The sequence below is a fragment of the Equus caballus genome, chromosome 4 (genome assembly GCF_041296265.1).
Source record: "Equus caballus isolate H_3958 breed thoroughbred chromosome 4, TB-T2T, whole genome shotgun sequence".
NCBI classification, from domain to species: domain Eukaryota; kingdom Metazoa; phylum Chordata; class Mammalia; order Perissodactyla; family Equidae; genus Equus; species Equus caballus.
Genome location: NC_091687.1, coordinates 68,258,227 through 68,285,960, shown reverse-complemented (window position 1 = coordinate 68,285,960; position 27,734 = coordinate 68,258,227). Strand labels below are relative to the sequence as shown.

At 42.6% G+C, this 27,734-nt stretch overlaps 1 protein-coding gene across 7 annotated transcripts in view; it reads right to left on the bottom strand.

Moving 5' to 3' along the window:
- Positions 1-4,542: 4,542 nt before the first annotated feature.
- The window catches only part of BMPER (BMP binding endothelial regulator), a 234,154-nt gene continuing 210,962 nt past the window's right edge, over positions 4,543-27,734 (bottom strand). For all 7 annotated transcript variants that reach the window (XM_070264816.1, XM_070264821.1, XM_070264818.1 and 4 more), the window contains 2 exons: positions 16,141-16,271; positions 4,543-5,953 (listed from right to left, as the gene is read on the bottom strand). In XM_070264816.1, coding sequence (XP_070120917.1) covers positions 5,772-5,953; positions 16,141-16,271 — 313 coding nt within the window. In that variant the 3' untranslated portion in view covers positions 4,543-5,771. The remainder of the gene's footprint in view (positions 5,954-16,140; positions 16,272-27,734) is intronic.

Sequence of the window (27,734 nt, the reverse complement as noted above, 5' to 3'; positions counted from 1 at the left end):
GGAATTACTTAGGAAGTCAAGTTCCAGTTGGAGTTTGCAGAGAAGCAGTTCATGTCGGTTTTTAAGGCATAAGCTGGGTTATGACACTGAGTGGGTAAAACATGAGAGAATTGTTCTGACCAGAACTCTAGGTGAGCTGTGTTTCCAGGCCTTTTACCTGGAAGTGTGACCAGCTGCCACTAGTAGGTCCAGCTGTTTGAACCCTAAGCATCCCCCAGTCCTGCCATCAGGCCACAGCCAAGTCAACAAAAGCAGTGTTCAAATGTATCTACTTTGGACCAGTTCTGCTATAGCAACCAATGCCTGGAGGGTCTGAAGATGCCTCCTTGCCGTACTGTACAGCACTGAAGGGCAGATGGAACAGTCTCCTTAGAAGCCTCTTCCCTCCTCCTTCCCTTTCTAGATGCTCAGAAGACACATCAAGGAAACTGGAACACACTCAGGTGTGGAAGCAAAGAGGGCTTATAACCAAATGCCAACCCTTCCTCAAACCCTACTGTGCTCCCCCCACTAGAAATCAAAGGATGCTTGAAAAGATCTGCCAGGGTTGTGAACTACATTGCCACAGCTCAATAAAGTTCTCTGAGTCCATTATACCCCAGCAGTACCAAAACCCTGTTGCCTTCTGCACCCCCAGGCTGCCTGCTTTTCTTTCTCCTTATCCACAGGGAGTCATGCCTTGAATTCCCAGACTACACCATTCCTGCTGATACACACATGCACACACATGCACACACATGCACACACACACACGCACACACATGCACACACACACACGCACACACACAACCTCTTGGCATAGGTAGAGCCCATTCAGCCAGTAAGGCTCTTCGCAGGAGTCATCCTCTCTGGTAAGCCTTCCTTGACACGCCTCCAAATAGAAAACCCCAAACTGAGCTTCCTGAGGCTCCGCAGCCAGCTATGTGTGCCTCTGGTTTACCACAAATCATTCATCCTGGACCGTACTGTCTTAAGAAGGAGCATGTCTGAATCCTAATGCTCAGGATGTCTGTTGAACTGAACCAAATGCAGCCTGAAGAAAACATTTTAATTTACTATAGAAATATCTCTAAATCTGCTCTCCTGCCAGTATTCCTTATGTGACTGACTGGCACCTTCACCACCCACCATTCAAGCCAGAAACTTGCCTATCTGCCACCCAACCTGTCACAGAGTTCTCCCCTTTATACCTTCTTCCTCCTAGTTCTGAGGCTCATCATTTCTCACCTGGACTATGCCCAGGACCTCTCACTTGCTCTTTTGACTGAAAATCCCACCTCCACTCCACTCACTGAGACAAAGCTCTGGTCACTTCACTCCATTGCTTAACACCATCCCATAGCCGGACCTGCCCTGGCACAGACCTTCCCCTCTGGTGCCACAGCCCACTGAAAGCTGTGTGGGGAATGGGTGGCAGGGCTACTGGCATCCCTTCCACTCTTGGAGCAGTTGGATGGGACCTAAGTTGTCCCTAGATGTGATCTCCAGCTCCAGGCAGCCCTGTCTATTTACCCCGGTACACACACAAATTTTATTTTCTGAAGGTACTATAACATAAATGCTTTGGGAATTACCACCCTAAGGACTAAAATCCAGGCTCCTTAGCATGACCGTGGGGCCCTACACACCTGGGCTATACCATCTCCCTTCATGTCATACCCCTTAGGGCACAGCCACAGGTGCAGAGCCGTTTGCTGCCTTGGTGCTCTGAACTCCCTCTACCTGGAACATCCCTCCCACTTTGCTTCGCCAGCCTCACTCTGAATGATCCTCCAAGGCTCATCTCTCTACTTAGCTTTCCCACCCTTCTCCCTGACATTAATCTTTTCAAAGTGGGCTTGCTCAAAATTAATCTGAAAGGGAACCACGGTAAAGATGGATCTCACGTTAAGTGTTTGTCATTCAATTGATGTAATTAAACCCAATGTAGCAACATGGCTCTAAAGCCCGAAAGGTCCCCTTACATGACTAAATGTCTGGATTCTTAATTCAGAGTCTGCATAATCACCAGCATTACTTTCTTTTCCCTGTTTATTCATTCTTGGCCACTTGAACAGTGTCATTTTTCAGAATTAAAATCCTGGATTCTGAAAAAGCTAGTACTTCATGATTTAGAATTGGAGACAATTTTTGCTGCTCCAGAGGGTTATGTTTGGAGGAGATAGCTAATTAAAATGTCTTGATGCCTGTCCCCTAAGGCATTCTCATTCTCCCAGCTCACATCCTTGATAACTGTCAGATCCAGACAAACGTGAGTGACAAAAAGCAGCAAAGTGAACAGAAACTCAACAAGGAAAAACTCCACACAGTTGTTTCAACCATGAGACTTGATTTGATTTTATTCGTGCAAGAAAAATTTATTGACTATCTATGAGATTATTTCTCTTAATTAAGGTAAGGTATTCATGGGAATTTACAATATTATTCTCTATACCTTTTTGTAGTCTGAAATATTTCTTAATAAGAAACAGTTTTCCAGTCGAAATGTTTATCTGTGTTGAATGAAAGCTGAGGGGAAGTCAACCACTGAGTCCTTTTCATTTTGAGAGGTGCCCTTTTTTTTTAATCTATGAAACTTTACCTTTTTTTCCCTCTTCTTCTTCTCCCCAAAGCCCCAGCACATGGTTGTAAGTCTTTCTGGTTCTTCTATGTGAGCCCCCACCACAGCACAGCAACTGACAGATGGGTGGTGTGGTTCTGCAACTGGGGAATGAACTCCAGCTGCCAAGGCAGAGAGCATGGAACTTTAACCACTAGACCTTCGGGGCTGGCTCCAGAAGTGCCCTTTTACAGGCTGGTGGTCAGATGCTCAGGAAACATTCAATGAGTTAATAAGAGGACACTTTTCACCTGATTCTCAATGTGCTACCCTTTTAATGAATAATTGCTGTTGTCAATGTCAAAGATTCATTTTTCTTCCTAGTTCAAAAGTTTTAGTTCAGGATCTTCAAACATTCCTATTTACACAGGGAGATGGGAAAGAACCTGCTGTTATTAAGCACCAACTATGTGCAATTGGGACCACGATTTTGCTCACTCTTCATCAAAGGTATTTGTCCTTCACCAAATTCAATATTTGTAGCTAAAAGCATAAGCAAAAATAGGGATTCTATACATGTAGTTAGAGCAAGATTAACCTATCTTTTAATTTCATCTATACCTGGAGACCAACACTAATTTCTAACCTGGGTTATGTACATTAAAGAGAGAAGCAGAACATTTTCATTTCAAGTCCTCTAATTCTGCAGGAGTTTGGCTTTGAGAGCCCAATAAAAATATCCCATGTGAATAAAGTGGGCCCACTATCATTGAAGCACTTGGGTAATCTCCATTATGATCAATCATTAGACAAAATCATTGCTCAGCATAGCCCATGGCCAAAAACAGAAAATGCAAGCTGACAGCTGATTTCCCCAGCCACCCCCATCAGACAGCTGCCTGTATGGATTAGTAGGACTGAATCACCCTCTGTCCTCCCTGCCTTCTCTTTCTTCTAGGATGAGGAATGAAAAACGTACAAAGGTTAAACTAAACCCTGGATAAGGCAAGTCATGCAAACTTGTAATCAAGCAGCCCAAATTGATGGAACTGGTCCATGAAGAAGAGCCTTCATCATCGTTCATCCACCATGGTTGGCCATGATTAAATATGTTGGGAAAGAGGCTATTTAGCCTTATTGGGTAGAGTTACTCAGTCTTTGGATGAATCATGACCAGTAAACATCCATCCACAATTTTCCCTTCTGTATCCCTCTTTCATAGACAGAAAACCCAGAGTGAACTGGGAAGGAATTTAAAGATAATCTAAAAGAATCAAAAACAAACCAACCAGGGAAGGTCAACTGATTTGCTCTATCCTTTCTTTTGGGGGGGGGGGGGGGTGGGAATAAATGAGATTACAAGTGTGAAAGTGTTGAAAACTATAAGTGTCTCAGATTACTGTGCAAGAGATCTCACCAGTGCCAGGGTGTCTAGGTCTCCAGATTCTTAACCCTGCCCATATACTACACAGCTTCTTTGTGATACAGATAAGCAAAAGCGTGGCCCCAAATGCTTAAACAATGTTGGCAAGGTCACAAACTACACCTGGAACCCAAGTCTCCTAAATCAAAGCTCTCCTTCCAAGTGCAGCACTGAGGCAACGACCTGGCTACCTTGGATCCCAGATACTGGGGTGTTTAGGACCCAAGCACAATGATAACAACCGCATTCCCTGATGCCCCAGCCAGTCACTGCTACACTCTGCACTTTACTCAGTTTACTCAAACAAGTAGAGATGTCCCAGTAAAAAGTCCAAATCAATCCTTTAGCTGTCATGAATATATGTAAAAGGAACACCAATGTCTTAACAAGCAATGGAGATATGCTGATTGTCAAAAATTTGGGGGTTTGCTGTGGTCTATCAATAATACTCTTTATAAAAATAAAGTATTTTAGGGCATATAAAATATATCTAAATAAAGCTGTTAAAAATTGACAAACCTGAAGCTGATATAGCTTATTTATAAAGTATAACACAGCACATCTTAAAACAGAAAATGCATTGTTTTACATCTTAAGCTCTTTATTTACTACAATGCAGAACATTTTATTTTTAGGCATCAGTGGGTTTTGTTTTGTTGACATTTTCACTTATTCAGCTGAAAACAAAAGTCAGGAAAATCACATGGTGACTATAGCAACCTATCAGTAAATGAGAACAAGTATATAGACCATTTTTTGGTTTGGACTGATGTTAAATCAACCAGTCAGTAAAGGCTTTCTTTCTGCCTAACAATTATGACATATTAACAGTCACCAAATGGTGTTGGACTAGGAATCTTCTAGAAATAATCTAAGGCTTTCGTTTTATATATGGAATAGTCACAAAACGTAGATGGCTTACATCAACTCATTGGATCAGCCCATCCTAAATTGCTCCGAGACTCAGAGAAACAGATATTTCTTCTTCATATATTGTGCAACAGTTTCTCCAAATATCTGCTCATGCTCAATAAAACCAGCGTCGCCCAAATACTCCTTAATCTCAGGGTGTGACATGTAAGTGGACACATACATCATACACACATATATAATTAGGAGGCTCAAAAAATATGCAAAGATGGCGAGAAATCATTAGATTCTTTGGTTATGCTTTAGTGACAAATTTATATTTCTTGGCAACTAGCCAATCATTTTTGGAAATAATCTCAGACCACGACCAAATAAAGTCTTACAACCTATCCCTTGCTTTACATGCACCATTAGGGCCTGTCAACGATCACCAGCCATCTCTCTCAGACATACAGTCTTTTCTTTGGAAGCATGAAATGCCCCTAGATAAATTTGCCCTTCTCCAGAGAAAAACATTTCCCACTCAACTGCAGATCCTGATTCAAAGCTAAAATTAACGCAGGCAGGCAATTTATGTTTCTTAGAAAAGTTCCTTAAAAATGACAAATGTATGTGATATTAAAGCCATCCAATATGTCTGCATGCTGCCTTATTAAATTAAAAACACCTGGTTTATTTATACAATGTATCCAATGGCTTACAGATTAGCATCCTAGAAACAATACATGTCTTATAGCAAAAAATATACATATAATAATCCACCTATAGTTTATATAAATGATGAAATGTTTCTGAATATATCTATATATCTATATATGTACACATATATACTCTGTGTGTGTATTTGCAGAATCAGCACACAAATACCGCAGTTCTTCATTGGCTCTTCCGCTTCCGTGTCAAGGACACTAGGTTTCAAAGTCTTAAGCGAAACAATGGTCACCGTTGAGGACAAAGGACTGGCTTGATGCACCTTCCCTTGTGAAGGACCAAGTTTGCTGGACAGTGGCAACCTGCGACACACGGCTTATTGCATGGACCAATCTCATTCCAGTTGTCACAGGTCTTGGCACATCCTGGACCACAGGTATCATACACAGCACCATGCTTACACTGGGTGGCTGAAAAAAAGAAGGAGACAAAAGTGAGATGTGGAGAAATGGCTACATCAATTCACTCTCAGCCTGTTGCCATTCTGTAGGCTCATGTCACTCACTGCACAGGCCTTTCCACAGCACAGCTTCACTTTTTGCATTTTAACAAAGGAATAACAAACACTCAACATTCTTCAAACTCTCTGGGAATCATCTGCACCTAAAAAAACGACATCAAAGATCCACCTGCTGGGCCAGTGAACTTCAAAATAAAATAAAATGAAAAGCTTTTCGTGCCCAGATAAGATAAACTATACATTGGTAAAGCTACAAGAAAATCTATAAGGTTATTTAGTTATTGAGAATGGTATGAAAAATTAACTCCAAATAGTCCTTTGAACTATTGAGCTGTAATGAATAGGAATATTTTATGCAACCACATCAATATTCAAATAGACAGAATTACACATACAGAAAAAAATCCTGCCATGGATATTGGAAATGTGTGACATATTTTAATCATAGCAATCATATGTTGAATCAATCAATTTGAGGCAAATTAGAGAAAGAGTGAGGAAAAGCCAAATGGGGAAAAATCAGATGTGTGACTGGGGAGAGGGAAGTAGGGGCTGGCTGGGCCAGAGAATATAAAAACGATGATACAGCCAAATCATGGCCAATTTACTATCTTTGTTAACTTAGAGCTAAAATGATTTTTGACAATATTCTGAGAGTTTCTGAACATTCATGAATAGATTTGTCAGAAAAAATACTGCAAACATTCTGGAAGTTTTATTCACACAGACTTTCCGGTCTGAGTTATTTCCAGCGACAATCAAAGAGGCCACCCCCATTCCCATGAGTAGGAACGTGGACATATGTAGGAATTTGGAAGAGGGACTCTCCAAGAACAACAATAATGATCCAACCTGCATCTGAAGTTGCCCCAAGCACAATTAATAACAATGGAAGATTATCAGTTTAAACGCCTCTATTGTTGTTTATGCAGTTTACAGAATAATACCTGGGGAAGAATTCTGTCATTGTAACACTGAAAAATTGAACTGGTTTTCAACCATATGGGTCTGACTTTGAGGCTTTCAAGTTAGATATTCAGTTACCACAGAATATTCATGTTTGACGATATCTAACAAACAGTAAGTTAATAAGAACTGTAAAAGTAAATTCTATGAAGGCTCCTCAAATACTCATTACACTAGTTAAAAACAACGAGAAAAGAGGTGTCCCATCCAGAGAGTCACCAATTATCTCTCACAAGTTCTTACACGTTATTAGAAAACTGAGCTGTATGAAACATAGAATTTTGAGAAACATCTGCATGGAATCAACTTATAATATTTGGCTCTACAATTTTCATTTTTCTATATTAATTCTAATTTTGTATTAAGCACGGACATATTTATCCCTGTCCCAATTCTTAACTAAACTATTAACTGTGACTAACCACCTATTTTGAACAAAGCCACTGTACAGGATGCTCTGTGGGTAAAGATAAATTACATGGCCATCTGTCTGATATACCAACTGAGGGATGAGTTGCTGGTAGCTAATTTCCCATCAATTATACTGAAACATCAAATGTAATCTTATTGATTCCTATGCTTGGCTCACTCCCTCACCTTTTCGAGGTGCCTTCTCAAAGATCCAAAGGATCCAAAATAGTATCCCCACATTCTCTACCCTTTTTCCCTATTTTTTCTCCTTTACACATATCACTATCATTTTTACCATTTGTACCATATTTACTCTCTGTCTTCCCACACTAGAATGTAGGCTTCCTGAGGGCAGGGTTTTCCTCTTGTCTACCACTACATTTCTAGCCCCTAGTACATTGTCTGGCACCTCAAGGCATTAGGTATGGAAGCTAGCAAGGAATACTTGCTCAGTAAATGAATGAGCTATGAAACAGATCTAATTACAACAGAGAATGGACTGAACATTTTCTGTTTGTCCCTCTAGATCCACTCTCTCCCCTTCTTTACTGGGCTTTATATCCTGTGCTGTGTGCTCCATGTTGGTCTCTAGGGATGACATCAATGAGCTTCCCTTTGAATGGTGAACACCAGAAGGAGATTGGAAAAAAGGATGAGTGAGGTCTGGGTATTTGGTCCCCTAGCTATCTCCTTCTGAGGTCACTGTGGCCCACTGCATTTCTCAAGCAAAAGTCACTGCTCCTATCAAATAGCCTTCTTTCCCTACAGAGTTCTGACATCCAACCTCTCCCTTGCCCCTTTAGGCCCAGGGGTGGGAACAGCCTCTGTTATGAGCCAAAGTAGGACACAATAAAAAATAAATATTTAGTCTTCGTTCCTGGCACACAGCTCCTAAAGTCCTTGGAGTCTCCAGAGTCATGTGTCCTTTGTATGCTAATGCCATGACTGGTGGCTAGGGCTCCCTAGATAGCTTCAGGATGGGGGCTGGGCACCAGAAAGACCAAGGCATGATTAGAGGTTTGAAACTTTCAGCCCCACCCCCTGATCTCCAGGAAGGGGAGAGAGGCTGGATACTGAGTTAATCACCATAGACCAATGACTTAATCAATCGTGCCTACATGATAAAACCTCCATAACAACCCCTAAGTGACTAATGACTGGGTTTGGAAAGCTTCAGAGCTTGTGAACACATTGAGGTGCTGGGAGGGTGGTGTCCTCACTCCAGGGGGACAGAAGTTCCTGTGCTTGGGACACTTCCAGACCTTGCTCTATGTACCTCTTCATCTGGCTGTTCCTTCGTGCTTTATGATAAACCAGTAATAATAAGTAAAGTGTGTTCCAGAGTTCTGTGAGCCATTCTAGCAAATTATCAAGCCTGAAAGGGAAGGAGGATTATGAGGACACCTCTCTCCCCCAACTTCATAGCCAGCTTGGACAGAAGTGAGGGTAACCGAGGGACCCAATACTTGCAACCGGTGTCTGAAGTGAGGGCATCTGTGGGACTGAGCCCTTAAACCTGTGGAGTCTGATGTTAACTCTGGGTAGTGTCAGAATTGAATTGAATTTCCAGTTGGTCTCCAGAAAGTTGGAGAATTGGTTGGTGTGAGCAAAATCCCACATATTGGGTGTCAGAGTATTGTGAGTAAAAACATTTAATTTCCAGGGCACTGGACTTTTCCTTATTTCCCTACACCCTTCTTATCCCTTTTAAAGTAGTCCATCTATTAAACTTACCTTAGTCAATTTGAGTGTGCCATTTGTTTTCTGCCTGGATCCTAACTGATACAGTGGCTAAGTGAAAAATTACCATTACTCTTTAAGGCTACATTCTCTAACATTACCTCCACAATACGACTTTATGAAGTTGTTTTAGCTTTTAATAATCCAAGTCTATTCCTTACACTCCTAGGAATCTCCTGTAGTCAAGGCAATCCTGAAGACCTATCCTCGGCCTTGATCTAGTGCCATTATCTAGCTTGGTGAATGTCACTACCATTCACCCCATCTCCCTCTCTTTTAGACTCAGTTCCCAAAATTTTCTTCCCACCTCTCTTGTCTGGATAAGATATCCCTTGACTGTATACTCAGAGCACCCGCTGCCTACCTCTGTCCCTGCATTTACAACCTGAAATTATAATCGTCCACTTCCTTGTGCTCTCTCTCTCTGCAACTCGGTCTGGGCTCCTAGAGATAAAGGCTGTTTTCTTTCTTTATTTTCAGCAGGAGTGTAGTGTTCAACACGCAGTAGGTACTCAGAGGATAGTGGGGTGATTGAATGCATAGATATATGGACAAGAGAGTGGAAGGATCAACATAACTTTAAGTCTCTCGGCATATGCTTTTCTGATAATCTTTTTCAACTTTTCACTGATCCCTTCAAAGTTCTTCTTTTCATCTTTTCAGTGACTAACAGAATACCGTATACATTGTACCTGCGTAATTATTTGGAAATATCCTAGATGAATACAATACTCACGCACAATAATTGTCTCCATGTGTTATGTTTCTGTGGCCCAATAGTGTGCAAAGCTGGAAATTAGGATCATCTGGGGAGCTTCTTGATGCTTGGACTCCTGCTCCAGGCCAATTAAATTAGAACCTCTGAAAGTGGGGCCAGGTTAACAGTAATTCTTCTTAAAAAAATACCTCCCAGCATAGGTGATTTTAATGTACAATCAGGACTGAGAACTTGTCCTATAAACAACCCTCACATTCATGCTTTAGTCACCGCAGAGACTCATGCCTTTTTAGAAAATGAGAGGGCAGCTAATATTTCCAAAGTGGAAGTTGGTGCACAATGGAAGCTCCTACGTTTCCCATCATCTTCCTTAGTCCCAGAGCACCTGCCTCTCTTACTGATGAATTTAGTAAGCACCCTGGGCTCATCTCCCTACTGCCTCTGCTCCTCATTTGCACCCTTCCTTGATCTGCCATTCCTGTTTTCTGATCCATCTCCTCCTGGAACTTGCTCTGTTATTTCGCCTTCTCATTGCACATTAATCTTCTCCCTTTCTATTGGCTCCATCCTCTAAATATTAGAAACATTTTCAGATCAACACTAATCTTTAACAAAAAATCTTTTTGAAAAATTCCCTAATCTATCAGAGTTAGTTTCTTCTTCCTTTTACCTCCAAACTTCATAGAAGAGTTTACGGTCCTTTTATCCTATTCCTCTGCAACTAGTCAACATTGGTGACCTGTCTTTCTCACCTACTACTTTACTGAAGCAGGTCCCACCAAAATTTTCAGCAATGACCATATCCACTGACATACTGGCAATCCTCATTCTCCCATGACCTCTGCAGAAAATGTTTGGTCTTTTTGTCCATTTTATCTTACAAAGCTGAACTCTCCAAGTTCTTCTGCTAAAACCTTGAGAACAGCTTCTCTCCCTTGGGCTTCTTTGCCTGCTCCCAAGATTCTTTCTCTGGCACTGTCTTGTCTTCTCTGTCTCTCTCTCTTCATCAGTTACTACAGTTTTCTCTCTAATTTCCAGTCAGAGAGCTCTGAAATATGTTATCGTCAGGTCTGATTCTCTTCCGAATCTCGTCATTTTCCACGTCTTAATTCAAATGTCGCCTCCTTCAGGTAGCTTCCTGGATCTCCCCAGAATACCGTTCCCTCTCTGCATCTCACAGCACTTTTCACATTATAGTTATTTGTTTATTTCTTTTAATCTCCCAAGTACAGTACAGCTGTAGTTCTTAATCAGAGACGCTCTTAAAAATCCCCTAGATCTTTTAAAAGAGATATATTCCTCAGCCCCATTCCCTACAGATTTTTGCTCTGAGTTTGCAGTGAGGCCTGCATAACTGTGGATTTAAGAAGTTCCAGGGGTCATGCCAGGCACCCCTGGTAGATAAGAGTGGACTGCTGAGGTCTTGGCTCTTGAGGGCAGAACCTTTTTCTTCCATAACCCAACATTCTGGCACAGGGCCCAGCACAGAGGAGCAGCTTAATAAATGCTTACGCCTGTTGGATGATGATTTAATCTTAATGATGTCCAATCCATCATTCCATTTCCCAGAGTGGATTACATTTGGCTGGCCTTGAGTTCATTTTCCACTCTGCTGCTTCCCAAATGCCTCTTTCAACTCATTTTACCCTCCAGATACTTTGCTCCCCTTCAAATCTTGCAAAGATCCATGCTAGTAGGAAAACTCAGCAGAATTTCCTCTTTCCCACCAGTGTTTTTTCCTTTTCCCTCATTCTCTTATAGACATGAACTCTCTCACGTCTTTTCCTCTCTCTGACTTCTCAATTCTTTTTTCTAGCTCTACCACTTAACTGCTTACTGCTCTTCTGTGACATTTTACCTTTGACTACTGAACACGGATATTTTCCTCACAATCTACAGGTAGAAAGTAGAACGTAGGAAATGAAGAACTACTCGGAAAAAAAAGGATATTTTTTCATCATACAAATATCATCTCCATTTCAATTCAAATTAAATCAAGCAACTTCCACTGAGTATCCACTACGTGGCAGGCATTCTCTGGGCCAGGGAGTCAAATGTGAATCAGATATCATCTATGACCTCCAGTCACAGGAGTCTGGGCCTAACAACCAACTAGGGGAAGGTAACATATAAACAGATTATAAATAAAATGCAAGATGCTTCATATTAGACAATGAGAGCAAAGTACAGCGGAGGAGTAAGAGAGAGACATCAACTCAATGTTGAGGGTAGGATAGCAATCGAGGAAGACTTCAGAGAATAGATCCCACTTAGGTCTTAAAAGGTGTATAGAAACTGTCAGACAGACAATGGCAGCAAGAGTTTCCCAGGCAGAGAGAGCAGCAAGAGCAAAGGCGGGGGTGTGGGCAGCAACTAGCTGCCAGGGCTCCCTCAGGGAAGGGAGGATCCATGTCCCCCTTCTGGTGCTGAAGGTCATAGTATCGACTTTATCTCCTAAGCTTTTAAAGGAGGCCTCCAGTCAGCCAAGGAAAAGCTCAGTGTGTATAATGAGGGCAGAGTTGCTGCAGCAAAAGAGCTAGAATCAACTGGAGTTGGTAAAGTAAAACAAGGAGGAAACTGCTCACAGAACCCTGCAGACTATCTGATGTGCTGTGGAAAGACGTTCACCACTGTGGACATCTCTGCACCTTTCCACTCATAAAATGCATTACTGAAAGCGCAGTACAATTAGTGTCAGCTACAGGGAGGTGGCAGAAAGTCTGCTAAGGATGACAAAGTAAGATGCAGGAGCAAGAGAGTCACACGGTACCAAGTAACAACTATCAATGATAAGGAACAAATAAATAGAAATTGAAAAAAAATCAACATAACAATTATTTGGATAAATTAGTCAATGCTTATATAAATATACAAATATATATTCACATTTAAATATATTTTTTTTACATTGCTCTTGCTTGTCTGTAGTCTCATAATGATTAAGAACAGGGGCTATAACACAAATTGACGTGAGTTGATTCCCAGCATCCTTGCTATCTGTGTGACTTTTAGCAAATTACTTAAATATTCTAAGCTTCAATGTCCTTATCAGTAGAATGTGGGTAACAGAATGTTACCATATAGATTATAATGAGGATTAAATAGGACAAAATGTAATATAAAGTGCTAATGTAGTCCTTGGAGCAAAGGAGATGCTCAGAAAATAGTAAATATTAATATAAATGGTTATTATTAAACTTTTATAGGCCTTCACGATAGCTCTTTGCATATTGTATTCTATTTAGTAATTCATGTGCTGAACTAGAGTTCCATTAGTCCTTCTTGCCACAGGTAGTAGGCGTATATTTCATGCCGGTAGTCATGATAGTGTTAAAATCCAGGCTAGACTTGGAAACGTCACTTGTTCATTCAGAGTTTCTTGCCTGGCTGGCTGCTTATTGTTCAACTTCTAAGCTTTTTGCTTTGGAAATTTTCTCTTCTTTCTATTAAGTGGCCTTAAGTGCTGTCATAAGTCAAAAAATATGGGAGCTAAAAACAAGTAAAGAGTATTCTTTTAGACTTCAATATTCCAGATGAATCAGAAATCAATGTACTGAGAGATGTTGCATATCTCCGTAAATTTATTTCTCATGTACCAACTGTCAATCTGTGCAAGTTCCTAGTGTGTCTGTGTGTGTGTGTCTGCGTGTGTGTGTAAACGGTTCCTCTGCAACCACACATTGACAGTGATACTTCGCTCAGATGGCCCCACTAATTTTAAGCGGTAAATGGACCTTTCAGGGGCCATATTCCTTTTCCATTAGAAAAGTAATTTTAGCTCCTGCGATTCAGTCCCTGAAATCAGGATGCTGGGGTGAAACGGGTAGTCCTCAAATACAATGTGTACACTGAAATGGTGCTAAATATAGCTCTGGGCCTAGAAGAAAGCGTTCACATATTCTGTATCTAAGATGATCCTTACCACATCACCACTATAGCTAATAAAATCAACGAAATTCTACTGAGTCCTGCATCATACCAGGATGGATGGTTGGGGCTTGACTCCAAATATTTTATTTGTTTCTGGTAGATTCAAGAGAAGGAAGCCTCAAAGTAGAGAAAGGGAGCTGGGAGTATTCAAGATATGCTGGAAGGACCCAGTGCCTCATAAACACGCCTGACTATCCTACCCCACACTAACGCATGAGGTGAGAGGTAAACCATTTGGTCTCACTCTTCAGGAGCCTCAACTGCACCTGAATGTGACATATTTTTATCACTCTGGGAAGGACAGCAGTGACAGAGAGGCATTCTTGCTGTGCAAAGTGAACTCAGGTATAAAGATTGGACTTGGGTTTGCAGAGGAGAGAGCAAATCCAAAATGGAAGTTAGAAGGAGAGAAAAGGGCTTTGGTGCTTTTCAAGGACACAGACTAGTGACTGTGTGAAGGGGTGGCTTGAGGAAGCTTTAGTAACCCCCAAATACCTGTCATCCTACTCCCCCAAAGCCACCCAAATAAGCATGCAAATTACCTCAGTGGTTTCAACTCTGGTTGAAGGTCAGAATGAGAGGTTTTAAAAGATACATAAGGTCAATTAAAGCAGGATATCTGGGCATGTGACCAGGCACAGCGTTGTTGTTTATTTTTTAAACTTCTGGAGCAACTCCAATGTCCATCCAGATGGAGACTCACTGTTCTAAGTGAACACGGTGCCCATGCACTGAAAACAGAGCTCCAAGGCATTTCTTCTTGACCCCTCTTCCAACCAGCTGACTGCTCCCGTCCTCCACTAATAGAGACATTCTAGAGTTAGCAATGACAGGAACTGCCTTCTTTTCTAATAGCAGAGCTAAGTTTATTAGGATTAGTGCAGAATGTTGCAAACCCCAGTCTCTTCCTTCCAGGCAAATCCGGCCCTTTACAGAAAAACGTTTGCCAACATTTGAAGTAGGTGACAAATATTGAGTCATCTCATCTTCAGATCTAAATAGCAGCAGCAGCAGCTAATGTTAACTGAGCATCTTCTGTGAGTTGGACACTCTTTTAGATGTTTCATATATATATATCAGTAATGCTTATAACTCTGCATAATAGATATTATTGTAAAATTCCAAAATATATCTAGATTCTCTCTTCTCTTCCCATACACTGCGACCATCTTAATCCATGCCCCCATCATTTTGTCACCACAACTACTGCAACAGCCTCCTGCTTGGTCTCTTTCAATCTTGCCCCATCCAATCTAGTCTCTACACAGTAGCCAGGGTGATCTGTGAAAAGCAGAAAGAGGCTTGCTTACAGCCCATTAGTGGCTTCCACTCCTCTTGGAATAAAAGCTAGACTCCTCCCAAGATCTGCAGAACCCAGCATGATCCAACTTCTGCTCCTGCTCCACCCTCATCTTGTGCCCCTCTTTCCCTTGCCCACTGTGCTCAAGCCATGCTGGCTCCCTTCCAGTTTGAGAACATGCTATTCTATTCCTACCTTATGACCATCAAATGTTGCTTCTGCACAGTATGCTTGTCCTGACTCCCTTCAATCCTTCAGGGCTCGGTTGAAATATCACCTCCATAGAGAAGCCTTCCTTCTTCACCATCTAAGTAACCACTCACTCTCTCTCCATTTGTTTTCTGTCACTCTGCCCTATTTGTTCCCGTCATCACACTTACCATACTTAGCAAGTATTTATTGTAGCGTTAGCGTTTTTGTCGGCTTCTCCCACTGGACTCCCAGCACCTCAGTGACAGGGGTCCCATCTCCTATAGTCACCAAAGTGCCCACGGTGCTCAGCACAATGCCCAGTACTTAGTCACTTTGTAAGAAATATTTCTTAGATGAACAAAGAAGTCCCTTTTACAGATATCAAATAAGCTAATTAACTTGCCTAGATCAAAGATCTATAACAACAATTACAGAAATCTATCTCTCAGAAGGAAAAGAACATTCTGCTTGGGTTTGTTAAACAATCTCTCTCAAAAAAAAATCACGCTTATCCTGAAGACCTTAAATGACTGTAATTGTCCTAAATCTCCTTTGCTCCACACATAACCTAAGCCACAGCTGCAACTGTCCATGTGCTAAGTACATCCAGCTGGTAGCTTGAGGTTGGAAGGATTTTGCAACAGTGGAAATCCTTAAATTGTTCAACTGTGCTTGTCACAAAACATTTCTCTTAAGGGCTTTCTACCCTACCCAGTGGAAAACCCCTGTGTTTTATCAAGTTGTAATCCAGTTGGGCCACTGATGGGATTTCCCTTTGGCCAAAGAGGGATGCGGCCATTCACGTCAGCAAGCATCTTCCATTGCCATCTTGGGCATTGTAGTCAACTTCTGATGGATGGAGCCACCAGGAACTTCTCACCTGCACAGTTCTGCTGAGGCTCCCAATGGACAGTGATGCCCTCTCTCTGGCAGGCCCGGGTATATGCCAGGAATGACTCACAGTAACAGTTTTTATGGACTGGACATTCACACATGTCTGTCACGCAGGACCTAGGGACCCAAGAGAAAGAAATGAACATTTAAAAATATCAAACTATCAAACACCCTAAATGTGACTTGAAGAAAGGGCTGGGTGGGTGGGTGGATGGGCAACCTTGATTGGCCATTAAACATTGTTATTTTAGGTAGAAAACCTAAAAATAGTATAAATATTCTGCATGAAACCTATGCTGGATACCTCTTAACAATGTGACATTAGGTTCCCTTTCTTCTAGAGCAGGACTGTCCAACAGAACTTTGTGCAATGATAGAAATGTTCTGTAATCTCTACTGTCAAAGCACTACCCGTATCTGTCTATTGAGCACTTGAAATGTATCTAGTGCAACTGAGGAATCAAATTTTTATTTAGTTTAATTTTAGTTAATTTAAGTGTAAATAGCCACATGCGCCCAGTGGTTACCATGTCGGAAAGGCAGTTCATAGAATAGAGCCACCATTCAAGGTGCTACTATTTTGGGAAAGCTCTGAAATAAGAATAATAGATTCTATTACTATATAACCAAAATAGTGACCAACTAAATGAAAGCATAAAATCCCATGGCTTTCTGAAGACACAACTAGGATTCACTTTTGCAATATCTTAGAATATTAGTCTTTTGAGGAATATTGAACCCCATTCTTTAGAATGTGGGGTGACAAATTGCAAATAAGGCAAATCTTTCAGACCCCTAATTAGACTGAAAGATATAGGACTGAACCAAGGTCCCCATAGCTTAACTTTAAATATGGAAAGCATGGACGAGAACGTAAAGAGAGCTGAGATGTGTTTAAATGCAAACTAACAAATTTTGAAACGTGTTGACCTCAAAGCCATAATAAATGACCTCATACTGGTCTATAGGTTCCAGTTGACAAAGCGCTTTCACATGCAGTCTGTCACTGGGTGCTAAATAGGACATAAATGAAGAGGTCATTTTACAAATGAATGGGTGGGCCCAAAGTCACATTAACAAGTGGCAAAAGAATGAGTTAAATTACATCTCCTGAAATTAGTGTTCTTTCTGTCATACATACCATAGTCTTCATTTTCATTTTCCAGCAAGTTTACTGCCTAACAATTTTGACTTAACATTGTGCACAAGGCTCCCAAGATTAATAAAATTAAACTACCCTTGTTTTTGTCATATCCTTGTTCAGTAAAACCTCTTCCTGACAGAATGTAATTCAAGGCTGAAAGCAGAAAAAGTAATATTCAAGATTAAAAGTAGCACAGATGATCTTGAAAAGTGATCAGGACATGGTCACCCAATGTTAACATGTCCACATGTTCTCTTGGTGCGGGACACATGTACACACCTGACTATAGAGAGGGACTAGCTAGCTCTGTGCAGAAGCTGATGAACCACCTGCTCTGAGCAAGAATTAAACGGCAGAAACCACAGTAAAGGATCAATAAACTCATCGTGTACCTGCAAAGTTATGACAGCTGAACATTCAAGGGCACAGCCTTGGGAAATATGAACTAACAGGGTCAAAAGAGAAACAGACCTGAAACCTAAAGAGCCTCGTCCATTTCATCAAGCGAGAGATTATTTGATGACTGATACCGAAGACCCAATAATCAGAATAAAAAAACTGATCTCTCTCCTCTCTGCAATAATCAGTATCTTAATATCTTTTCCCACGTGCATTACAGAAATCCTGTGAAATCACATTCACTAGCAAAACCCCTTCTGGTACTAGACATGCAGTGCTGTGTCTTTAAATTCACGTGGAGCCTCTGGGCTTTCAAGAAAAGCCAAATAAAGCCTGTCCTTAAAATGACCTCTAAATGTCTGCGAAGAAACCCTCCTCAACACCATTTCCTTTGTTATCTCAATTTTCATTTCAGACTAACCCTCACCCATCACATTAACGCTCAGACTTCACAGGAATATTTTCGGCTGCCCCAGGTTCTACTCTCTAATCCACTTCTACTTCACTTTCCCAGCACACTTTCAGGGCCCACCACGTTTCCTGGCCTATGGGGTGCAGGTCTCTTTCCCTTTACACAGCTCCCACTGACGTGACATGGATGGAATGGCACCTAGTAGGCCTGCTAAAATGATGGTACTTGCATGGAAAAGAGCTGGTCTCAACATGAGGAAACGCATCCTCTGATTTGAAAGAATGTCTATGTAATTCTGTAAAATTGTGTGGACAGTAAACAAACAAAATTTAATTTATTTGGGTGAAAGGATCATTGGTGAATGTTTTCCTTCTTTTCTTTTTATTGCTACTGGTTGTCTTATGAAGCTATTTAGACAATTTAAAATAAGTTATGGACAACTAAATCCAATTCATTGAGACTATTGAGAGAAAATATTTTGAGTACATGTTTAACGATTGCTACGTACATATGCTCCACCCCGCCAACAGACCACTCTGTGCCCTCAGACACAATCAATACTACAACTACCCTCTAAAACTAAGGAAGATTTGAGCTTATTCTATTACTTGGCACTCATGAAGAGCAACATTTGGGGCAAAGACGTCTGTGAAAGCCAGCCCTTCGCTTAGAATATTTCACATATATTTAAAGCCTTGAAAGATGTGTTTTGTCATGAAGTTAAAACTACAGGATGTCTTTTTTCACTTGTCAAGTTGATGATTTTTATACAAAATCGTGCCCAGGGTTTGGGAGAGAATGGAGAAATAGATGGTCCATACTCTGCTGGCAGAAGTGTGGAATTGTTAGCTCTTACATCCAGCACTTTGCTCTCCTCAGCTTTGACAAGGATTACCTCATTTGCTCCACACGGCAATGGGGTGCAAGGCAGGTCTTATTACTAGCCCACTTAACAGACAGGGAAGCTGAAGCTTGCAGATGTTAACAATTTTCCCAAGGTCACATGGCTGATGACAGATCCAGAACTGCAGAGCCAGGACTATAACTCGGGTCTTTCTGATCTCAACACTCATATTCATAAAAACTACATTGGAAGATCTCTCTAGAGAGTGATTTGGCAATATGTATAAATAGCCCTAAAAAAGGTTCTTATTTTTTGATAGAGAAATTCCACACCTAAGGAAATAGTAACGCGTGTGGACAAAGACTTCATATACAGGGGCTTTCATCACAATGCTATTTAAAATGAAAAAAAAAAAGAGGAAATAATCTAAATTGCCTAGAGTAGGGGCCTAGTTAGATAAATTTAGGTGACTTCTACAATGAAATATTCTACAGACATTACAATGATGTTTTGGAAATACATTTTGAAATATATTTTTTAAAAAAGAGCAAAACTGTTTCAGTATTGTGTGGTCACACACAGAACACAAAAATAACTGAAAACAGATATGACCAAATGTTCACAACAGTCAACTCTGAGCATGGACTGTGGCTCTTTTCATTTTCTTATCTGTATTTTCTACAATGAACACCTATCACTTTTCTAAAACGATAAAATCATGGTGTATTTTTAAAACAACATAAAGAATAACATGGGACATATTAATATTTAAATCAGAATTTAAGAACTAGAGTGAGAAAATAAAGAATAAACAATGGGAGAAAATCAGAGTATCCATTTGTAGGTCTTAGGAACTTAATATTTCTCCAGCTAAAATCTTTCCAATCCGTGGATCAGAGGCCTCCTGACATACGCTTTGATTCGATTCACTTTATGTTGTCCTTACACTTCCACTTCATTGGCCTGCTGACGCTGTGAACTTGACATCTGGATGGATGGAATGGATGGTGGAATAATTATGCATGCTTCTGCTGGTTACAAAGGAATTCATTAAGAGAAAGGTAAAAGCATCCTCAAATGTACTTCAAATTTCAGGGAGGGGCAAAACTATTGTTATTCAAATATTCAATTCATGTTTACCACACTTAATAATTCAGTATGAGGAAAATCTAATTTATGACACAGTGGAGTTGAACTTTTATATGTTAATGGAAGATTGTTGTACTTTCCTTAATCAGTATGCACCAATATTGTACATTTATATTCATTTTATAGAATAAGTAGCAGAATTTTATCACTTTAGTAGTTACTGAGATTTATGGCTCTGGTTTCTCTGCTTCCATGGCATTATTCTGTCACAGTTATGTTCTGTTCGATGTTGAGTTCTTGGTTAAGAAACACAGCCACTCCATTGCTCCAACGGAAAAACACAGGCTGCATTACAATTGGGCTCTTCCAGGAAAGTTCTAGAGGTAAAGAGTACCTGCCTGTGCAATCCTTTCAAGCATACTTTCCATCACAGGAGCTTTTTAATGAATATGTTTAGAAATGATTTTCTGATTTATCCACCCTGCTTCTAGCATCTTTGCTGACAGCAGAGACGTGCAGACACGACTCTTGTTCCGGGGGTTTCACACAGCTGGGCAGTGCAGTGGTATGGAAAGAGGATGCCAAGCGCTACTGCAGGGTCCCAGTGAGCTGGTGCCATGCGTGGCAGCACTTTCGTCACACACTAACTGCCTCCCTTCTCTAATCGCTTTATGTATGCATGGCGTGTTTCAGTAAGACTCTCTGATAGGCTTTCCTCATAGAACCAAGCACAGTATTGGTCTCAGAACTGACCTGTGGTCAGTCCCCTTCCTGAAATCTAACTTACCACAATTTATCTGCAGGGGAGCCCTCAACATCTTTCTTCCCCCCATCAAGTTACAACCACTGCCTCCTGCAAAGCTCTAAGACAGTAGCCACTAGCCACATAGAGCTACTTCAATGGAAATGTAAGTTAATTACAATTAAATAAAATTTAAAGTTCAGTTCCTCAGTCACACCAGCCACATTTCAAGCGTTCAGTGGCCACCATATTGGACAGCGCTGATTCATATCAGTTCCATCATCACAGAAAGTCATGCTGGATGGTGGTACCAAGACTACAGCTCCGTCTATGCTGGGAAACCATTCCTGTCCTCCCCAGAGAGATTCACAGGTGTAGAGAGATTAAGACCAAGTTTACTCCTGCTTTTTAACTGGGCACCTAGAGAAACTGCAAATTTCTTGGCAAAACATTCCAGGTCACTAGCAATCTAGATCATCCCTCTCTCTTCCTCATTCATTCTCTTACCCTGTCGTAGGGAATGTCTCATTAACCCTCAGACTTCCTTCCACCTTGCTATTCCTGCCTTGAACATGCTTTCTTGTCTTTTCCACTGGAAAAATCTCATGTCCATCCTTTAAGACTCTTTAAATTCCTCCATGGTTCTCCCCGACTGGGCCAAGAAAAGTTAGCTCTTCCTGTTGGGTCCTGTCCCCTCCACACCTTTATTTTTGCACAGACCCCTTTGAATCCTAAGTACCTCTTTCCCTGTTTGAGGGAGAGGACTGTATCTTGCTCATCCAGCCAAGCACAGTGCCTTGAACATGCAACTCAGTAAATATTTGGTGACTCATCAAAAGAGTGGATGAGAATGGCTTGATAAGCTTCACCCAGCTTCCACAGGGTCAGATATCAGTTGGACACTGATATCTGGAGAGCATGAATTCCGTCCTTTCCCCTACTCCCTGGCCACTGCCTAATGTGGCCAAGGCTGTGGTGGCTGCTGGCACAGCAACCTCTCAACCAAGCTGCTTCTACGAGAAGCTTTCTGTTATCATTTTCATTTTGAACTTCTTGCACTCCTCTCTTGGATCCCAGGGGATTTTTTTTTAATATAATGAACGGCGCAAAAAAAGATTTGATGAGAGAATTCTGCATTAATGACACATTTTCAGAAAAGCACATATTCAATATTGTAAGAATAACCTATAGCTCTTTGTGTTATTAAAAAGGCAAGCCTCCAATACTGCTAAAATCAAAACATCAAACATCTCTCCGCTTCCTAGCAACAGCATACCAAGTGATTTTCCCTCTGCTTTTTCTGGCCCGAGGGCCACCCGCCAGAGAGAGGCAAGTGCTCATGCCTTTAATACCCAGACACAGTTTTGAAAGACAGATATATTAACCATTGGGAACTCTCCACACTGCTTCTGGGAGAACAGAAGGGCCAGGCAGGAATGACAGCAGCCAGCCCCATCTGAAAGCCAGAGTCAGAGTTCTGGCTTTCCCCTCTGCCACCAGGAAGGGTCTTTGGCTGAATTATACTGTTCAACCTAGAGGTCGGCTTTCCTGAGAGAAACAACAGAATGGGGCTGGAAGATGACAAGAAAACCACATTGGGGCTATCTGGTTTTTCTTGCTCCCTGGATCTGAGAAATTCACAGAAGCCAGTGAAGGTATCTCAGGCCTGTTGCTGCCTGGCATCACTGGGCAAAGGGGAAGGGAGAGGTTACAGGAGACAGAGTCCTGTCTGGATGGACAGAAGTGTGTTTAATTACTAAGATATGATGAAAAAATTTACTTATACTTTAATCCTTGAAATTCTGCCCTGACCTCCCTAACCTGAGTTGCAGAGAAGTAATTATAAGTAGTAGGCACAGTAGGAAGGTATATCCATGTCACATTATACCTAAGAAAATAATTTTACCCATAACTCAGTTATGTCACTGTACCTGTGCTCTTCTCCTCAAAACTATATGGGCACCCTCATACATTCACAATAAACGGCACTCTAACATAAAAAGCAGGGCCAAAAGATGGGGTAATGTGAAACATGAGGTTGCTTTATTGAGTTGTTGATAAGAGGGGAGGGCAAACCGGCAGAGGGGAGGCCCTGCTGCTCCCTCCAGGTCCTTCCCGGGCCAGCCACAGTTTGACGCCACTGTGGCTTAAACATTGGTGAGAATATTCGATATCAAATATTGGCTTATATATTGGTTCTATGCTGCCTGGGGTTGCCAGGACAGCACAGCAAGGCCAAGTGTTTCTGGATGAGCTTGTCCATTTCATGAACTCTCTCTAACGAGACAAGCAGGAGAATGTGGGAGCCCAGCTGTTTCTCTGGTTGTGGATCCTGAACTTATCTGCAGCCCAGCCTCACCAAATACCTGCCCCCCACACACAGACACAAACAGATTAGACCTGCAGCCCATTCTTAACAGCGAAGAAAGAATTCACTGAGCCCTGTTTGTTCCAGCCACTAAGGGAGAGGCATAGAGATGGACCCACCTAGAAGGGGAGATTGTGCAGATACTAAAAACCAAACTCCAAATGGCACAAGGCTATTACGGGCTATTATTGGAAGCCAATGCAATGGGATACTGAGGACTAATTCCACTGGGGGTACAGGGGGGCTGGGCAAGGGTATCCAGAAGTCTCCACAGAGGAGGAGAGACAGGGGAGCTGGGTCTTGAAGGATTCGTGGAATTTGCTTGTTTAGAGCATGAGAAAAAGGAAATCCCAAGGAAACGGAGGAGCCTGAGTAAAGGCACAGAGTTTCCAGATCACCAGATCTTAGATTTGATGGTCATGTCGTCCAACCTCCGAAATTAAAAAACAAACCAAAACAAAAAAGCCCCCAAAAGACAGTCACACAGCGTGTTCCTGAAGACCTCGTTCCCCTGCAGAGCAGCCTGGCAGGTCTATTGTTAAGATGTTTCTTCCTTCTTGGGATCCAAATCCTCATAACCTGCGACCTTACTCAGGTGTGACACCTGGAGCCACACGGAATCAGTGGGTGCACCCGTGCCTGCGACAGCTCTTCAATTATCTTCCCGAGCTCCTCTCAGCCTCCCGGGTTTTCATTGTCCTTCCCTCTGTAACCACTCTCTTCCTGCCTTGACGAGAATAAAAGTCCAACTACCAAAATAACAGGGAAAAACGCAACAAACCATTCTCATCATTATTCACAGCGAACTCCTGCTGTGATTGCCTACAATCTGTTCCTGTTGTGTATACATTGCCTACTTACACACAGTTCCAATTTAAAATCTAGGGTCTCTACATTTTTACCCAATTTAGACACTCTCCAGGTCCTGAAAAATATCAATTGCTTTAATCCTCACAACAGTCCCGAGGAGGCAAATACCAGAAGCTAGTGTGACATAAGAGTTCCAGAAATGGTCAGTAGCCTCAGACATCCTTCTAAAGCTAGGCATGGTTTTTGTGAAATAATGGAGGCATCTGCAGACACAGAGAGCTCCTTTATGGTGTAGCAATGCTTATGATTTTCCACAGCTGCCAATTTTAATAGGAGTCCCTCACATTTGCTTTCAGCAGAAACCAAACCACCATCATGCATGTTCTGGAACCTAAAATATTTTCTTCCTTGATAAGGCCATATACCAGATCATAGGTGAAGAATATGATCCCCATGCCCATAGCTAAGTATTCTCGTGCCTTAGGGTTAGGGAAGGTGTGTGCATCATTCTGCTATTTGCCCCATGCCCAGGGGCTGTGACTTTAAAGGTTGCCAAAACCAGAGACTCTATAACCACTAACACGGTTAGAAATACTCCTCTTGGCAAAGATGAGCGATCTTCGCTCCAGGATGAAACACTGGCTCCACGGAGGGAAAAGCTGGCCATGATTAACAGACATTTGCTGAGTTGTCCCTCTTTGAGTGATAACTTCTTATTCTCTCAGTTTGAGCGAAGACTTCGCAGGAGCCAGCCAGGGAGAGGGAAGCCTGGTCACTACCCCCCTCTAGTGGCGGAGAGTTAGAGCGCCAAGTAACCTTAATTCTTATTCCAGCATTTACTTCTTATTCTTCACTTTTTGGGGGGAAGCTGGCTGATAAAAGAGAACATAAAAATGGCTGCTTGTCAGAAAATCAATCACTTTTCTCTTAAACAAGTTCAATTCATCACTGTCACACTCACTGTAAAATAACTGTAAGACTGGTTGGACGAAACCCCTGCGCGTCCGCATGCTGACCACCGAGGGGAGCGGACCTGAGGCAGCCCTGGCCGAGGGCGGGTGCGGCGGCGCATCAGGGGGATAATGCCTAAGCTTTTCCGTTTGGGGTGAAAGCTCATTTTATCTATGCAATGCACTGAGCTTCACGTAGTTTTGTTTTTACAAAGAATGTCAAGCACAAAAGAGTACCAGACCTTCACCTAAGCAGGAGAGAAACATTGTCTACCGTGTGTGAGGCAGTAACACAGTCAGAGGCCGAAGGTGCCGGCGTGTTCCTAATATTCAGCCATCTTCCTGGGTAAGCTTGCCTCCTAATTAGTAAGATGGCGGGGTCTCTACGGTCTGGTTCCCATATTCTATAACTCGGTGGCTAAATATGGACTTCGTCAGCGCTCAGCTGGCCATAAAACTAGGTGATATCCACGTTGGGAAAGACCTTCCAGAAATGAGAGGAGGCTCTTTACCCAGAAAATCTCCATATCTCTTCTCTGTGGTGAGCCTGTCTCATCGTATTTCTACCCCCGACGTAGATAAACGCCATCTCTGAAATTGATTCATTTAACTTAACACTAGCTGTCTGCTGTGTGTGAAGCCCCGGGCTGGCTCCGTGGGGACTGCAGAAGGAGAGGAGATGCTGCATCACACGTGGGACTCCCACCGCGCGGGGGTGGGGGGGGGGGGGCCGCTGGACGAGCCTGGGCAAAGCAGCGCACAGCTAAGGATGCTCCGTCCGGGCTCCTCTAAATGCAGGGCTACCCTGGAGAAGGAGAGCCTCCTAAATGAGGCTTCTGAGGCACCCCGCTCATCTCTGGACACCGGGAGAACCAAGTGTGCCCACGCAGGTGCTGAAACAGAATAAGCTCTTAGGGAGCCGGGAGAGGCAGCATGGTGAGGCAAAGAGCACTGCAGGGTTACCACGCCTAGGTGAAGACCCCCTGTGTCATTTTAGGTACGTTCTTCCCCCTTTCTATGCTGGTTTTCCTTGTATGATCTCTCCTAGTGTTCTCATGAAAAGTAAGTCAGAAAACAGACGGGGAGTCCCCACTCCCACCCCTGCCAATCCCTACAAGGGAGAGAGAGAAATTCATCTCCACACGGAAATGAAGGCCAAGAGGTGAAAGCGAGCTAGGAATGGTGGTCTCCCACCTTTGCTCAGCTGAAGTTCCGAGGGAGAGGGGTCTGCATAAATGGCACTTCCTTTCTCTTTTCTCCCATTCTAGGATGGCGCCCCCCCTCAGCTCCATTCTCGGGGACTTCTAGCCCGGGGCTGTCCTCTGTGAAATCTTGCCTTGTGGGGCCCAGCAGTGCCAGCACCAGTCTGCCTGTCTGGCCCACGGCTGCCTGGTGAGAGGGCAGTTATTGGGAGCACACGGTCACCAGTGGCTGTGAGGAAATCGGTGAAAGTGAAGGCATCCAGCATCTGGAGGCCACACCCCAGCCACCCGCAGCAGCCACCACCAGCCCAACTGCTTCAAAGGGGCTAAGCCTTCCAGAGGCCTTTTTCACATTAGGCAGTGGATGGCTGCCAGGTCCCACAAAACCTCCACTATGTGCATTAATGAAAGGGCGGCAGTGGCAGCCGGCCCTGGAGGAGGCGGTGCCATGGTGAATTTTTTCAGATGCTGGGTACCTTTCATCAAGCATCTGCCATGCATTCTGGCTCCACAATAAACCAGCATTCACGTCCAATCACTGCACAAGAAAAGGTTGTTGCACTCCATACTCCGTGCAGTTTGGCTGTACAGGGAAAACTCAGTCCATCAGACCTAAAAGGAGAATTATCCTTCCGGAGAGGGCCACCCCATCCCCATCAATGGGGGATGGCATGTGGCCATTCTCAAATCACAGAAAAGAACTTCAGGGAGCAAACATTTCCCAAATCCAAATCATAAACACGGTGGGCCAAGCGCCTCCTTGCCAGCTTCCCACCCTCTGCTTGGATGAGAGCAACCTCGTATAAGCCCCAGAGAGATGGAATGTGAGGCTTGTTTCCTAGAAGCAACTGAGGAAGATATCACCTTAAAGACCCCAGGATACTCACAGCCCCAAGAGTAGCAGTTTTTTTAATGTCACCCTGTTAGTAAGTGGCGAAGCTATGTCCATGCTCTCTCCCCTGTGACAGGTCACTTTCTATAGCACATGCTATTCCTTCCACTGGAATGTTCTTCCATTCCCTTCTCCTGGTTCAAACCTATTCCTCCTTCAAAATGCAGGCCAATAGCTTTCTTAGGGAAGGCTTCTGAGATCCCCAAGCTAGATGAAGTTGCTGTTAAACATTCTCATGGCATTCTTGAATGGCCCTTGTCACAGCCTGTAACTGTGTCCTTCTGTAATTGATCCCTCACTCCATCTACCCCACTACACTCCAGGGCAGGCAGGCTAGCTCACTATCTTTCACCAACCCTGGTACAGTGCTTGGTTGAGAGGAGAAGCTCAAATCTATTTATCTGAATGAATCATTTATAGATATTTATATAGTCAAGTCCAGATAAAGTGATTACTAAGATGACAATGAGAATCCAATGGTTAAATGGCCTGATAGAGTTTCAAGAAGTGAGCATTCCATGAGTTTAAGTACTACCAACGGGCAAGAGGAATAAGATCTGAAAACTGGCCACTGGAGTAGGCAACTAGGAAGTCAGCAGTGGCCTTAGCAGGAATAGTTTCATGGGAATGGTGGGGACAGAAATCATCTTGACCTGTATTGAAGGTGGAAAGTATGTGAAGTGTTGAGTGAAGATCATTCTTTTAGTAGATTAGCAGTATAAGAGGAA